This window comes from Dicentrarchus labrax, unplaced genomic scaffold, assembly GCF_905237075.1.
Source record: "Dicentrarchus labrax unplaced genomic scaffold, dlabrax2021, whole genome shotgun sequence".
In the NCBI taxonomy this organism is placed as follows: domain Eukaryota; kingdom Metazoa; phylum Chordata; class Actinopteri; family Moronidae; genus Dicentrarchus; species Dicentrarchus labrax.
In genome coordinates this window covers 20,108,982-20,125,639 of record NW_026136706.1, presented here as the reverse complement: position 1 = coordinate 20,125,639, position 16,658 = coordinate 20,108,982, and the positions used below count along the sequence as shown (strand labels likewise).

The window sequence follows — 16,658 nt, the reverse complement described above, 5'->3', positions numbered from 1 at the left end:
TGTGCAGAATGATGTATGTGCAGTTTGACAGTAGAAGGATGTTTTCACATTCATCTGCTGAAAGTGGAAAGTTTCTCTGAGCTCATTGAAAATTGGATTTTAAGGGGCGGGGCCTACGAGCATGATTTGTGACATCATTTTTTGTTAGTCAAACCTGGTCCAATTTGCAACTTATACAAGTGTGATGTAGAAACTGCCAGTACACACACTAAAATGGACTTCAAAGTGAAGTAAGAGACATCTTGTGTTTTCAGAAATTAACAAATTTGCATATTCATAGATAGCAGCTAGAAGGAGTAAATGCCTTTTTAAGGACATAATGTGGAAATTATATATATATATATATATATATATAATTTTTTTTCCCCAGAAAAAACACACATTATTGTTACCAGTAGTCTATTTGTTTATATGTCTCAATACATGTCTGGAGGGGTTCTTTAATTTCTGATCTAAATTGGACCGAACACATAGGAATGAAGTGTGTAATATGGGATTTAACTCCAGAGGTTTGACACTAACCAGATTCCTATCATTGTGCAAACTGTATCAATATTGCACACCATTAAGGGTGGACAAACACATCTAATAAGAGCTTGGCACAGACCAGCTAAAGAGGGACGCTAATTACACTAATCTAAATTATCCTTAATAAACCATGTGCACTCAGTTCTTCTCATTCAGTGAGACAGTTCGACATGAAAGACGAGCCACATACTCGCATGCCACATGTCTCAGCCAACCACAACCCACAGGCAGGAAAACAAAATAGGAATACCAGCATTACCACACTTTTCCAAATCTGGGTGGGGGAGAAGAGGAAGAGACAAGCCAAACTTAACAGAGACATGAACTCAGAAACCACAAGGAGAGAGAGGGAGTGTTAAGAGAAAGACAGCACTGGGCCAAAAGCAACACAATATCAAAACAAAAAAGGACTCCAGCTGGGTCTCAATCATTTATTAGGTTCAAGAAAAAAATGTTACAGTTTATACATAAACAACTAATCTCACTTGAAGGTGGAATTTGATTTATTAGTAAAAACCAGTGATAAGATAAAGATAAAGAGAGGAATAGCAAGCTTTACTGGAGGTGATATAACAAGCTAAACAAACGAGGCCTTCTTCATGACACTGGGATCTACACCTCCCATAAGCCATCACTTAGCTAGTGTTCCCAACATGGGGCAGTTTCATTGACACATCATTAATACCGACATGGTGGTGAAATTGATCAAATAAAGAAGAAAAGAACACAACAAAAACGTAACATTTCATTGAGATAGTGTCTTATGAATGCATCTATACACAGTTAACTCAACACAACCGGCTGAGATGTTTGTCACTGACATGTGCGACATAAATGAAGAATGTGGATGCTGATCTCGCAAAATGAAGCGTTACCATGAAAAAAAAAAAAAACAACCTAAAACAAGAGTTTGTGCAACAGCCTGTTTTGGTCTCCCAGGTGTGTGCATACATCTGGTTACATTTTTACAATGACAGATACAAGAGGGCAGAGCAGACTGAGGTGGTGGTGACGGGAAAAATAACACAAGGAACATACACCGGGGCCAGAACAGAGCGGTATGTTGGAGAGACAGAATACAAACACTAACCATCAGACTGGGGGAGATGCTTGTTTCTTATTTGGACTTGATAATTGTAAGGGGGGGGGATACAGAGCAGTAAAACATATTTCCTGCACCAACGCCAAACAGTTGGAGCCACATATAGGGTAGGGGTTGGAGGGGTGTGTGAGGATCAGTAACATCCGCTACCCTCTTTTACCGGTATCCAGGGCCTGGCTGAGTGTAGCCCTGGCCGTAAGGGGGGCGGTTGCGGGCGTATGGGTTAGCAGCTCCTGGTGGAGGGGTGACGGTGCTGCCTGGAGGAGGGGTGTATCCCGGGCGGGGTTGGTACCCTGTGCCGGGCTGAGAGCTGGGCGGCAGGCTGTAGTTAGCAGGCTGGGAGGCCTGGGAGGTATAGTTTTGGGGAGGGAAGGCTCCTGGTGGATACTGCTGGGCTGCCTGAGATGGATGAGGCTGCTGCTGGCCACCCTGGAAGCCTGGAGCTTGAGCGGGAGCAGGGGCCTGAGCCTGGGAGGAGGGAGGAGCGTAGTTCTGAAATTGCTGCTGCTGCTGCTGTTGGGGGGCAGGTTGAGGGGCTCCGGGCTGAGTGCTGTATCCTGCAGAGAGAGGGAGGAAGGGAGGGAGTCTCTTTAATTCACTCTAATAAGGAAAGAGAGCCACCTTACTTCACAACACAGCAGCTACCTTTTTTCTTTTTAAATCCTGACCATTTTTACTCTTACCAGGGTACTGCATACCGTACTGCTGCTGCTGCGGTGGGGCACCTGGTTGCTGAGGCGGGTATCCACCTGGAGCCTGGTACTGCTGGTACACCTGACCTGAAGAGACAGGGACAAACATTTTCAGTACACAAGAACCAAAAAAAATAAGATATCTAATACCAAATATGAGCCACTATCCATTACATTTATGGCTCCGTTTACACTTCGTGTCTGAATAAAATCCAGATGTGATTTAATAAACTTTCATTTACACTTAGCCACATACATGCATCTCCTACGATTCCTAATCTGATTGTAATGCGTCATTTTTCCAGACTACATGCAAATCAAGGTCAGTGCTACTTCCATAGACCACTTATGGATGTAGTTACAGTTTTTAACATATGGCTGGAATGCAGTCAGATGGCAATTGTTTAATATCAGATAGCTATACAAAGATGCATGAAGAAAATAAATAGAAGATTCTGTATCTTCATGGAAACACCTGTGCATCTGGACAGAATAATACACAACTGCTTCAACGAAAACAGCTGCAACCACTTTGAAACAACGATTTGCTGCTAAAAGCCCAGTACCCACAGACATCCCTCGATGGCACATTACAGTAAGAATTTGCTCTGGGCGAGAGAGCACCATGCAGGTGCCTGAGCAGACATAAACACACAGACACACAAAGTAAAGGGTGCAGTCATTCAGAACTGAGGCTGACATATGCATGCACTGTCCAGATACTATAGACACACAGATGTTAATGGCTCAGGGAAACTTGCTGCATCAGGACAGGGAGTTGTCCTCTAGACATGTCTGTGTTTGCAGACAGTGACTTCCTCTTATACTTTTATTAACTATGACTTCACCTCTCCACACTGTGTACGTGCACATGTGGAGGACCAGCATCACCATCATCTCTTCAACTCCAGTCATCTCAATGACGTGCCTAAAATAGTAATTATTTAAAAGGCCTCTGAATATCCAAGAAAGCATCATGTTACACTCATTAACAACATTTGAGCAGCATGACAAGTAATCAGTAATATTTTGCTTGACAGTGACGTCATTGCACATCTTTTTTGTGTTACAAAAACATGGAAACTTTTTTCCTTGTTATTTTAAATTTGCTCATCAAGTTTTCCATTGAAAGCCTGAATGTTCAGCAAACGTGCAAAGCCTTAGCATACTAATGTTAGTCCTTAACAAGGCCTAACTCCCAAATCTCCTGCCTGGCATATAAATTGGGGCGACGACACATGAAAAGCACAAAGAGAGATTGTACAATGAAAGAGGGCCGCACCAGGGTTAGCTGGTTTTTCAAATGCTGGTAAAACTGGTGCTGATTTTGCACTCTTTGGGAGGGCTGATATTGTGACACTTTTTGAGAATCTGAACAAAGCAAAGCTGAAAAGAGACAATGGGCGGATTATTCTGTACTGTCAGAGAACATCAATGCACTTAGAAACAACTCGATCTTATTTTGTATCCAATATGTAGTCCAAGCAGTTGAACCAGCAGCCAGAAAACAAGTCATACAAGTTGGCACTGATCTGGCAGACACTTGATAACTAAATATTTAGCTAGAAACAGTGCACCTCTTTAGTGTCTCTTTATAAGCACTGAAGTGATGTGGCAAACATCTGTTATCTCACTGACAGCACCTTTAACATGAACGCCATGGTCTTTATTGTGTGAGATGGCATGTGTGTTAAATTGGCTCCTGTTCTCCTCAGTCTGTAATCCATCATGAGTGTTATGTAAGAGTAATGTAAGGATGCAAGGCTGTTAAGATGCCCTTTGGCCTGGGGAGTTCATTTCACTCCAGTGTAGCCAAGAGGTCAGCTATGAGCCTGCTAAGCGCACATGGGACAGAGAGAGGACTAGGGGGCTCACTGAAGACAGACCTGCGTTTCTTTAAGAGAACAAAAAAAACAAAAACAAATTGGGACAATGATGTTCACTGGAAGAAAGAACAGTTGGCTGTAGCTCTGCTGACCTCTGAACATGCCTCAAGAAGGAGTCCAAGGTCCTATTTTTAAATAAACATTTCAGACCAAACACCCGTCTGCCCATCTGATAAAGTGCCTCAAGGTAATGTTTGAGCCGTTGCTACATACGTGTTTACAGTGTCTTTCTTGCACAGAAGTAAGTTATAGCCGAGGGTCTATCTCCATCTCCGACAAACAATGGGTTCGAAATCTTTACCATCTTCTTATGGATCTTGTTAGCAGCATTCTTATGGTAACAAGTAACCTAAGCTTTCATTAAAAGTGAGCTTAAGGCTACCTTTAAATGGCCACACATGCTCAGTTGGCATCCAACCTCACGTATTAACTTTTACAAATTCTTGTGCATCGACTGGCTGTTCTGAGTTGCCTTGAGGCTGTCATACTGACAAACAGTCTGCAACCAGAGAGTGGAATAATGTGAGGACAAAGAGTGACGAGTGGGAGAGGAGGCAGTGTAAGATCTAGTTTAATGTCTTTGTGTGCAAACCATCTGCAGCCTTGGAAGTAAGAAGAGGTGAAGAAGGGAAAGCGTGAGGAATGGATAAGGAGAGGATGCTGTTCATCCTCTTTGTTGCTATGCTGGGCTAGGAGATGCATCTAATGACCTGCTACAAGATTACAAGACTGCATCAAGCAAGAGCTGCCAATGTGTATGATAACGATACTTTACGGATCATATTTTCACTTGCTGTCTCTCTCCACAGGGGAAAGATCAAAGTGCAGCTCCAGGTCCAGAAAATTCCAACAATTCCACACTAATGGGTGGACAGCCTATTTAATACCTGACATCCAGTTTTTGTTAGACAACCTTATCAGATGAGCTCAAGCTCTCCTTCATCACACCATCTGTCTTGTTCCAGATGTGTTTGTTTGAAATGATATTAAATTTAAGTTTAAGTTATTTAACACAATTAATTATACAAAATGGGACATAGTCATATTAATTTACAATACAGTAATCCTGAAATTGTCAATGTTTGTCTGGCATATTTGGTGAAGTCTGCACTACTACTACCACCTGGAGTGGCTGAAGGATAAAGGGTTCCACATTTTATCTAGTGATGTACCGATCAGTGTTTTTTGGCCCCAGTTCCAATCCGAGTCCAATCAGATAGATATATTATATATTTACGTAACTGTTCACTAAATATGCATCTGACACATGAAATAACAGCTGTAGCCTTCATAATCTGAAACTAGTGCTGTCAGTTTAACGCGTTATTAACGGCGTTAACGTAAACCCATTTTAACGGCGTCAATTTTTTTATCGCGAGATTAACGCCTAGCACACTTTGTAGTTTCTTGTCACATGCTGTTGCAACAACTAGTAACGTTAGAAAAACTACAACACCAAACTGGATCTAGCTAGACCAGAAACAAAACAGGCACGCTGCGCGCACGCACGCACGCACAGTAGTAGACGTTACGTTTTGAGTGGATGGCGAGCGCGAGACGCCGAAATGGATGGATTCCTTGTTGTCTGAAAATGTCAACAGGCTTGTCTGTTTGAGTAACTGGCTCAAAGCAAAGTAGCAGTAGGCGTACCTTTTATTGGTAACCGTTACTGTTCACTCTTTCTGAAATAAGAGGCTGGGTTGAGCCTCTGGTGAATAAAGAGCAGTAGCCTGACTGCTATGTTCAAAGCAAACTTGAGAAAAGTATTTGGCCATTGTTTAACTGCACTAAAAGCTGAGTTCTAGTTTACCTTACATGTGCACTTTGTAATTTTATTTTGTATCGCCCTGTTTTGATCCAATAGAAAGGGGCTGTTGAAGGGGCTGTTTGTGTGACAAAGCATTTCTTTCACCCTTTTATTGATGGACAGTGTTACATTGTGTGAGAGATTATTTGCTCCAAGTGAGAATGTTAGTGTGAAATTGAACACTACAGTATATGCCAATGTTGTTTCAATGAAAACAACATTTGCACAAAGCAAGCCGATCCTCTTTTCCACGTTGATAAGAGCATTAAAATGAGAAAAAAATAATGGGACAAAAAGAAATCAAGGGACATTTAGAATAGATAAAAATGTGTGATTAATTGCGAGTTAACTATGACATTAATGCGATTAATCGCAATTAAATATTTTAATCGTTTGACAGCACTATCTGAAACACATTATTTTTCCTGTGCTTGCTAAGTAGCTTCCACACTCAAATGAATCATATTGTGTAAAGAGCTGACAACTGACTCAGGTTGGTGGGAGGTGTGTCCTGTGAATTTGACTCATTATATCTGGTACAGTAATTTACTGTGACAATGAATCTGTGTATACTCCTAATCCATTAAAGTCTGTAAATCAATCAGAATCAAACATCAAATCAACAAGAACGAGTGACTTCTTAGACAAGAAAGTCTGTTGTTTCTCCCAGTCCTTGTGTAATTGAAGGAAAATAAAGAACCATGAACATCTTGCAGTTTAGTCGGCTGTTTGTGTGCAACATGATGTGTCGCTAGCTAACCCAGTGACTGAAGAAGTCTTCGTTGCGGATAAACTAAACTCTTATTGAGCCCTTTGGATAGGCCCTGCAACGCCAGGCCAAACCACAAACCACCAGTTAAATGGAAGTAGTCATAACACATGTGTGCTGATATTCAGTGTTGCAGGTGTGGTGATGACTCTGAGACAAAGTTACTGCTCTCACAGCGTGCGAAAAAAGAAAGGATCTTCTTTGCTCCAGTGGTCTCCTCCTACAGCTAGGCCAAACCACAAGCTGAAAACAATCCAATCCACTTCGAGCAAAGTGATAAACAATAGGATATGCACTTCTGTGGCTGCACCTGCCTGGGCCTTTACTCACAACAACAGGAGAAACAAGCCAGAGAACTCCCTCACGTTGAGTGAAATACTCAGGATAAAGGAAATGGAAACGCAAGATTGGCATAGAAGACCATTTTCTCCCCTGAGCTGGATCCCAGAGTGGTACTGTGCTAAGAAAATTGAGTAAAATAAGTCCTGTTTGTTTTGCCAACATTCTGCCTAATCCTTTATTCATTTATCTGTATCTAGTCCGTGTGTTTAGATCTCACACAGGAGAGAGCTGTGGTCAGGTCTGCTGAGTAAGATAAAGTTTAATTCCATGGATACTCTTGTTTACACAGTGTTGATTAAGATTCCACAGTGGTGAGACTAGAGGATCATTTCTCATTCAGTGAACCGTCCTGCTTCAACAGCAGAATGGATCTGATTCCCTAAAACAAGAAACAAGTGTTTGCTTACAGTACACCCAGTGAACTGGAAATGTGTGAACTGCAAACTTCAGTAAATCTAAATTGGTTAAAAAGGATACTATATATTCATCCCATCTGTTATCCTCCTCAATTTGTTCCTTTAATTAAAATTATTTGCTTTCATTTTTCTGGTTTCTGTTTTCTTCCACTCCATTACACTTCAACTAATCTAATAGCTGAAATTGATACTACGCGTGATCCAATGAGAAATAAAAAGAAGGTAAGAGGAATTTAACAGCCAGGGCTCAAAATTTACTTTTTTCCTCAATGTCCTGCAACTGTCCTGTTTCCTGCTTTCAGACGGTTCTTCTCTCTCCATTCTATATAATGAATATAGTTCAATAACGTTGTAGATAATGTTTCAGTAACTCACATCACTTCATTGCCACACTCTGGTCCACCATGGAAGTGTTTTTAGTTGTTCCTTGCACTAGGTGTTTGTGGCCACAATTAGTTTTCATCATTCTTTTAGTCACTGGATGAGTTACTGTTTCTTGTTTATTTTTAACTGGTTGATCAATCAATGCATCACTGCAGACTGCAACAACCCTGTTTCTGGTATACGGGGATGTAACTTTACATACACACACTTTCATCATTATTATTAGTTAGCCAAATGAATACAAACTTGCTTTAGGGACTCTGTATGTTTAAAGTTTAAAAAAATCTACAAAGGGAGGGAGAAGGTCAAACAAATATTTAAATATTTAAATATTTATAAGCTCAAATGAGCTATTTAACTATTTACATAAAAGCTATGGGAACACCGGAGAAAGAGTAGGAAAAAAGGTCAAACAAACTATTTACAAAACATAGGAACACCCTTATCCAGAGAGAAAGAGTGAGAGAAAGTCAAAAGTCAAATGTGCCCCATCTGCCACACCTACTGACTGACAGCACAAGAGGCGAGGGAGAGACCCTGGCTCTGTTGCCAGAAGACCCATTGACTGTGATTATGAAGAGCAGAATGCATAAGAATGAATTACAATATAATATATTTAAAAGTATTTCTCACCTTTTCTGTGATGGCTGGATAAAGTCATGGAAAATTTGTTGCTAGTCGCTTTTTAGAAATAATTTTGCTAAGACAGTCTGAAACTTTGCCAACACTGGCTCACATTTTAAGAATGTGAACACAAGACAATTACACCAATATATTTTCCATAACCCTATCCCTATCCCAGAATTGTCCCAGACACTGTATCTTTGTGTCCCAGGTGCTATTTATTTTGTCCCTGGGACAACGGGACATCCTTCATTTCGGGTGCTCACTAACACAGCACGGCTCACTAAACAATGGTAGTAGAGTATTATTATTGCATTCCTATATCCTTGTCTATCATACATATAATATATTACAACTTTATTATTTTCAGAGTGGACACAGTCAAGCGTGCTGGGAAATTACATCTCACATACAGTAGGTCTACACTGACTGTGGCACTGGCTGCACATGTTCTTTGAGTAAATCCTTTAGTCACAGTTGTGTGTGTGTGTGTGTGTGTGTGTGTGGACTGCATGTGCATGACCACAGTTGGGGCATGACTGAACTCATATATATAACATAATATAATATGTTTATAATAATAAAAACTGCAGTTTAAAGTGTTTATGATTTAGTTTTTACACATTTTAATTTGTTTTTATGGTTTTTACTGCAGGGCTGTGTGCGTATGTCGACTAATGGTTACGTTTTAGGTAAAAGGGGAAGCAGCTGGTAGCTTTTTTGATATTGTTTCTTCTAAAGATTGCTTCTATGCATGTGTTTAATTCCATACAAATCTTCACCTTAAAAACATTACGACTGACTTATGGCAAAACTTTCAGAGGGCAGTAACATATCTGTCTGGGTGGTAGACTGTTACATCTATTGCAAGAACCAATACTACAAATGCAGAATGTTTTACTACCTGCCCTGTAAATCAAATCATACCAGACAGAACTGCTCTTTGGAAAACAAAAGAGCTTGGTTCTGTAGTTTAGAGCAACACATTCAAACTGGCTCAACAGGGGGTGACATTTTTATGAGTCTACGTTGGTGGTAATGTTGGAAAAATGTCCCATATCACAGGACCACTGTAAAAGAAAGTGTAATGCTTAAGCACCCATGTTGCAGGGTCTCCAACTCCCTGTGGTCATGAGGACATTACCCCATTATGCATTCTTTTAAACACAGACCTGCCTCAGAATATGTGTGTTCTCACCAATTATTCTGTATTAAATATTGCATGTGCCTCACCATCCATGCCAGCTGGGGGGCCCTGCTGTACTCCAGGATAGGGAGCCTGTGGTTGGGGGGGCACTCCTGGCTGAGGGGCTGCAGATGAGGAGGAGGCAATGCTGTCAGGGGTTCCTGAGCGCTCCTCTGGTGCAACTGCTGGGGGAGCTACTCAGATTGAGACAGAGATATGAAGTCATTACATGGCTATACATTGAAAGAAAACATAAATAGTGTCTTGTATTTTTTGCAGTTGGATAGCGTGCAATACCTGGAGCCTGGTCTTCGCTCAAACCAAAAGCAGAGATGACATTCTTGCTGACCTCGTCCTGATTTTTTAATGGGTCAAAGGCGGACATGCTGGCTGCGCTGACTGGCGTGGCATGTTTCATTGTGTGGTCTGCTGCCACCATTTTGCCTTCACGTCCATCCACTGATTCTAGAAACACAGCCAGAGAAATGTTTAAGAATGAGCAGAGACCAAAGATGAAATGTGGAAAAAATTAAAATCAAGTACTGAACATTTTGCACTAGTTTGTGTTGATTAAAGATTTGTTATTACACCATTAGCACAAATATGTAATCCAAGGGGGATGGGGGTTTGAGTGTAGTTCACAAACAGTCCTTAAGCCCCATAAAAGACCTTGATTGTACTCCTGCATTTGACTCCAAAAAAAATCCACCTATTTGTCTCAGCATGGTGCCAGATTGCAAAATACAGATTATCCCTGTTTATTTCACTCCTTAACTCCAGCCAAATCACATACGAATATGTACTTGCTCAGAAGAGGGCAGAATTAAAAAAAAATGCATAAAATTACAGTTTCCACTGAATTACAAATAGCAGCACAAAGTCAGTACAGCAGCCTACAACCGTACTGCAAAATGATCGCACATGTTCTTCATGTAAATGCTTCACAGTTTTGATGACATGGGCGTCTTTAAGCTTGGGATGTGCGTCTGTGTGTGGGTGTGAGTGACCACAATCAAACTGGACAGAACCAGTATGTATCTGGTATATAATTAAAGCTACAAATGTATAATTCCAGACAAATCTTCATAGGAAAAAAAAGTTTAATTATTCCAACAATGACTGACCCATATACACTGTCTCAGTCCAGTGCCAGTATCCCTGTGGGATACAGATCTTATGATTCTGGCAGTGAGCATGCGGTATATGAACAACTGTTATTTGTTTAGCGGGCCGCACGATTCCCATCGGCGGGATTTAGAGTTCTAAGAGACAAAAACTGTGGTTTAAAAAAAGACTTGAAAAGAAATCAAACCACCTGGACTTGTGTGAAAAGGTTTATAACATCTATAATATACACACTAGTTAAAATCTAAGTACTTGCGGGTGTTTTTCATCAATAAGCACAAGTTATGCGCTCTCATGTTACAACAATTTAAAGAGGAGCTTGTTGTTCTCTGGTGGAAAAACTATGAAATGATGACACTGTTTTGAAATGATCCCAAACTGGTATGTAGGTCAACATATACACTGATACTGCAATAGACCAATATCACCTGATTTGTTGGTCTAGCTCTAACATGCATGTGCTTGTGCATGTGTGTGTGCATGGAGGTCCTTACCACTGTCCGGTGCGGTAGCAGCCAGACCGGGCTCTGTGGGGGGCTCCAGGCTGTCCAGGAGGTTGTTGACTTTATTCCTGAGCTCAATGAGCTCCCTGCGCAGGTACTTGACCTGACTAGACTCCAAAGGCCGCGGCTGACCATTCACTGCAGATAGTGAGAGAGGAAGAAAGGAGGACACAAATGAGAAAAATATGACAGATCCTTATTATTCTGGGGAGTACGGTAAAGTAATAGTAAGAGTAAAGCCAAACATTTCTCCATCTATGCACAGCCGACTTCATTTGTGTGTTAGACCTCAAGCAGAGCGTTGGATAGAACTTGACTCCTGATCACTTTTACAGAAGACAACAATCCCCTAGTCCACAACTTTATTAATGGAGCCTTTTTATACATTACTGAATCTGAATCCCATCAATTACAATCATTTCCCACTTGGGGTAATGTTGTCTTGAACTTGAGCTGCTCGTTGACATAGATCATGGTCTCGATTGGTGTTATAGTTCTAGCCCAGGAATATCTGGGTCACTGTACAGAAATGTGTCAACAACCTAGCAGATAGTAAACCAAAGAAAAGTGAGCGGGGGCAAATCAAATAAGTGTTTAAACTGACAGACACTGCAACCAGAGGGACATGTGAACTTTACACTGAGGCAAAATGTTGTTAAATACACCCATGAAGCCAAGGACATACCTGGTGTTCACTCTATTAGACTGAATGTTTTTTAATTTGTTAATTATGTTAAGTGGAAAGTTGGTCATCAGAACAGGACAGTACTGTATTATACAGTAACATCTGCTAACGTAAAACAGACATGGTGGATACGTGAATTCTGCTTCTCAGTTATTTGTCTGTAAAAGCTGTTCTTCACCAAGTATGTGGCCATTATGAATGATGATCTGTTCCAATTCTCTTGGCTCCACACTCCGAATACTTGGGATTATATCTATCACATGGTTGATTCCACTAAGACATTAACAATAGCAGCCAGGCTGACAGAGGGAGCTTCATCATCACACCCTGCCAGCTAGGCATTTAACTAACAATGGAGCTGAAAAATTCTGGGCAAGAGGGAACTGGTTTGTCATGCTTACTATGAAATAAAATCATCAATCAAACCAACCGGTCCATTATTACGCTGCCAATCTGCAGGAAACACAGGACAAAATTATCCACAATGTTAAAAACTATGTGACCTGCACCACATGGGTCACCCTACCCTTCCTCCAAAACGTACTATCCCTCTACAAATTTGCGTTAAGAAGTGAACTTTCCATCGTAAAAGAACGACTGTGAGAATGGAGATTGGAGCCAGACATTCCTTTTTCTCACCAGTTTCTCTGTTTGAGTGGATAATGCTGAACAGAGATGCATGGGGTCATAAGGCTCTTCGCTGAGACACAGGGCTGCCACAAGATTTCAGCTACTCTAGCTTGCTTTAAATCTCCACACATGTCTAAGAATATCAGTTCCACGTGAGGTCATGACCCTCAGTGAGCCAGGACTCAGATTTGATTGGGAGGAAGCAACATTTTTATTTATGCCTATATTACCATACTGGTAAATCTTTACTTCATCTTTATTTCCTGGCAGGAAGGAGAAAGCTCTGCGGCACAATTTAGACTATCAAACAGTTCAACAATGGGACATAGTCTCCCTTTAAATGAGTAACATTTACAGGAAATAGAATAACTTATGAACATTAAGAGAAACACATGTAATGTGTAAATGGAGTACCAGGAGATATAATCAGTTAAACATCAAGTTGTATTTTGACATTTACAGATTTAGATTGTGTATATGGCCTTATTTGGCCATGTATTTCTTTTGCTATGATTGAAAGAAAACTGTCCCAGATGGCATGGCTGCTCAGTACAATTCAATGTCAGCTCCAGCCCCTGACACTTCAAAGGACAAGTGGGTATAGCTAATGGATGGATGGAATATAGTCCACCATTAAAGGGTAACAGGGTTCAGTATTTTTCATCCTGGACCTAATTTTCCCATGTCTTGTTTTGTTATGTTTTGTTTTGAATTTGATCCAGTATTGAGGAAGAATGCAACACAATTCTTTCGGGCAACTGCAAACCGTCATAATATGTCCATTAAAAGTGCTTGTTTTTGCCACTGACTGGCTCAGACTGTTCTTAAAAGTGTCTGACAACATAACGGAAAGACCCTACAGAAAAGCCAAAGGTGAATTTCACTTGATCCAGTCTGTGAAATCTCCTCTGTGGGCATTGGGTCACAGCACCCACAGGAACACCACCAGTCTCCAGCCTTGCAGCAGCTGGTTCACCCTCTGCCTGTTGTCCCAGTCCAATCTTTATTTGTCGTTTGAGAGAGTTTGTTAACATGTTGTTACTACAAAAAAAAAAACAGGCTTCAACCTGACATATTAGGGTGAGGCTAACTGATTGTGAAATGTAATTAATTCTTCTATGGCCTACGCCTAAAGTCACATAGCTACATGGCTACATAATGAATGTGGATTTAGCTGAGCTGGCACATATTTAAGATTACGATTGGGAACCGGTATAACTGGCACAAAGGGCTTTTGTAAATACATCCATCTACCGCCTGTCACTTGTCCGCTGAACCCGCGCTACGAAACGCACAGAAATTCCAACCCAAATTAGTCAGCAGTGAAAACAACTTTCATTTGGATAGAGAAGAGCTGAGGTTTTTGTTGTGTTAAACATAAGCTGGACTGCCCTCCAGTGACGGGTTGCTGTAAGAGCCCTGAGACATCTTGGGCTACAGTTTATCACATGATTTAATAGGTTTGGGTTCCTTTAAGAAACAATTCACTGTGGATGTGTGTATAAGAGAGCAACTGAAAGGAAATGCTTTAACATCTTACCAAACAAAGTCAGTTTGAGTATTCTACTGCACTGGATGGCGAAGGAGAGGTCGGAGCTGTCAAAGATGGTGATGAGATCATCATCTAGAAAAAGGGAAAAGACAATATTTTAAGAATAATACAGCAACTGTATTCCCTTATAGAAATTACACTGTCAAGTGAAAAGTGACCTGATCAAGTAATTAGTATCAGTATCGTGTATTAAACACTACTTTATAACAAATAATCTGGTGTAAGGAAAACAGGTCAATCTCAACATTCACACTTTTACCCCTAAGACCAATTAGGACAGAGGGCCTGACTCACCTTCATCCTTGTATTTGATGGTAACCTCGTCATTACTCTGCAGCTTTCCCCTGAAGACACGCTGCATCATCAGCACTAGCTCATCATAAGTAATGTCTTCGTTATGGATAGGGATGCGTCTGATGTCATCGCCCAACTGGGCTTTGATGATCAGCTTCCCGCTCAGGTCCAGCTGGCCGTTCATGGTGCCGTCCGACCTCTTCTGCTCCCACCACTTAACAGTATCAGAGGAAAGGCAGATTTTCAAAACAACCAACAAATAGAGCCGTGTCACACTGCAATGTCAGCAAAATGCTGCACCACACTAGGACTGCAAGACAATCAGTCTGCTCACAATAAAAGATTTAAATTAATAATGTTAATTAATGTTTTCAAACATTAAATAAAATAATGACAACCAATTGTATTTATCATGATAGTCAAATTGAGGAGTCAGGTAAGCAGGTCAACAGTTCAGGGGAAGTGGTTGCTATAAGATAGTTATTTATGATTAAATGTGTTTATGGCCCTGATAAAGGCCCAGGAAGAAACTGTGATAAAGCTGTTGCTGGAGTTTTGACCTCTTTAGAATGTGGTTATTATTTTAACAATGACAATGAGATTACATTTAAATAAGCTGCTCCTCTATGTTGTTACTGAGCTTTATTGTCTTCTTTAAAAGCACCATTAAGATTACATAGAGAGCTTCTCTTCTGAGGATCTGATCTCACAGTCTCCCTCAACCTTTCACAATGAAGCTATCTCCGTGCATGGTCTCTACTGATCCTATCAACACTATATCTATGTAGTAACATTATCACACAGTTTCACTTGAACTGCAGAGTCTAAGGGTCAAATATCACCCAGTGATGTGGCACCAACCTTTCTATTATCTGCTCTTATAGAAAATCCTCGCAGACTTTGACCCAAAACATCACCCACTTTGATAAGAGAATTAAAGCTTTCAAATATCTTTAGTGGATCTTACAGGCAAACCTTTGGATTATTTCTATGCTAGAGAGGTGAAACTCACAGATTTGGTTTCGTATGCAATCCCAGTTGTAACTTAACATCTTACATTCATTCAGATGAGTTAGCCTCAGCCTGTGATAAATTGACGTCTCTCATTGATGCTGTGTAGTGACCAGCTGGATTAACTATGACGTTAGCTGCTGATGTTCTGGGATGGATAGCATACAACAGTGAATTTAATTCCCGAAATGCTACGGCTGACCTAGCCAGATGAATAATTGGCTGGATGCTAGGGATTGTGTGGTAGCTAACGTTTAGCATAACGTTACAGTCATGTTGAATGGGTACAACAACAACAAGCTGATGTCTATCCACCAAATTAACGTTTGCTGCATCGGGATTTAAAATGTTTTAAAACTGAATTGTCAAATGACAAGTGAAGCTAACGCTGAGTGGTAAACAAGCTCAATCGCAGAGTCATCTGTCAATGTGACTGCTCAGGTCTGCTAGGCCGTGTCACTGACGACAATATAATCCAAACATGTCGAGTAAACAGCAATAATATAGTTGATTCCCCATTGTACAGTCTCCATAAGTGGCAGTGTAATAGTCTTCATTTCACTTTATAAGCAGTCAGTCGGAAGAAGAGGTTTTCTGAGTAACTTTTAACAGCTGACGTTACTTTAACAGGCATTCAGAGCTAGGTTAGCATACTCCTAACTTGTAGCGTTATCAATTTTGCCTTCCGCAAATCAGAAAAGATTAGGAAGTTGTGTTTTTGTAAGTAACTTCCTAAGAATCAGTCCCGACACCTGTTTGGGAGAGCTAGCCTAGCTCCCTACGTAGCTAGCGAACGTAATGTAGTTAGCTAGCTCGGAAGCTAACCGCTTAGCTTGCTAGCTAGCTAACGTTACATAGCACTCAAACAGGGAGTGTGTGCGACGAAAGATTAATCATACTATAGCTGGACCCCAAACAAAAGAGAGTCTTTTACCTGAATCAGACGACGTGACCACGCTGTATTTCACAGGTCTCCCCAAACCGTGAAAATCAAATCTGTTAGCTAGCCTAGCTAGACCCGGGTGCCAGCATCAGGAAGTGTCCTCCGAACTGGAAACGTCAACCAGTACGTGGCATTCGTTGCGCGCAGCCGCAGACCATCTGGGACGAAGTGCGTTGTGA

The 16,658-nt window shown here is 41.0% G+C and overlaps 1 protein-coding gene across 3 annotated transcripts; it reads right to left on the bottom strand.

The window, feature by feature from the left end:
* Positions 1-945: 945 nt before the first annotated feature.
* tfg (trafficking from ER to golgi regulator) lies at positions 946-16,628 on the bottom strand. Of its 3 annotated transcripts, none has more exons than XM_051403840.1 (8): positions 16,471-16,628; positions 14,526-14,739; positions 14,220-14,303; positions 11,356-11,502; positions 10,034-10,201; positions 9,784-9,930; positions 2,314-2,409; positions 946-2,187 (listed from the first exon to the last, which is right to left on the bottom strand). In XM_051403840.1, exons 2-8 carry the CDS (start codon positions 14,707-14,709, stop codon positions 1,787-1,789), a joined length of 1,227 nt encoding a protein of 408 aa, XP_051259800.1. In that variant the 5' UTR covers positions 14,710-14,739; positions 16,471-16,628; the 3' UTR covers positions 946-1,786. The 3 variants fall into 3 exon arrangements, with proteins under 3 accessions (XP_051259800.1, XP_051259802.1, XP_051259801.1); XM_051403842.1 differs by having other exon boundaries at positions 2,329-2,409; XM_051403841.1 differs by having other exon boundaries at positions 9,784-9,921.
* Between the last annotated feature and the right edge of the window lie 30 nt (positions 16,629-16,658).

Coding starts and splice junctions, on each gene's coding strand:
- tfg (XM_051403840.1), bottom strand. CDS start 14,709: ATGAACGGCCAGCTGGACCTGAGCGGGAAGCTGATCATCAAAGCCCAG. Junction 9,931..10,033: donor GAGCGAAGACCAGGCTCCAG/GTATTGCACGCT, acceptor CAATCTGAGTAG/CTCCCCCAGCAGTTGCACCA. Junction 2,410..9,783: donor CCCCCCAGCTGGCATGGATG/GTGAGGCACATG, acceptor CTGTCTCTTCAG/GTCAGGTGTACCAGCAGTAC.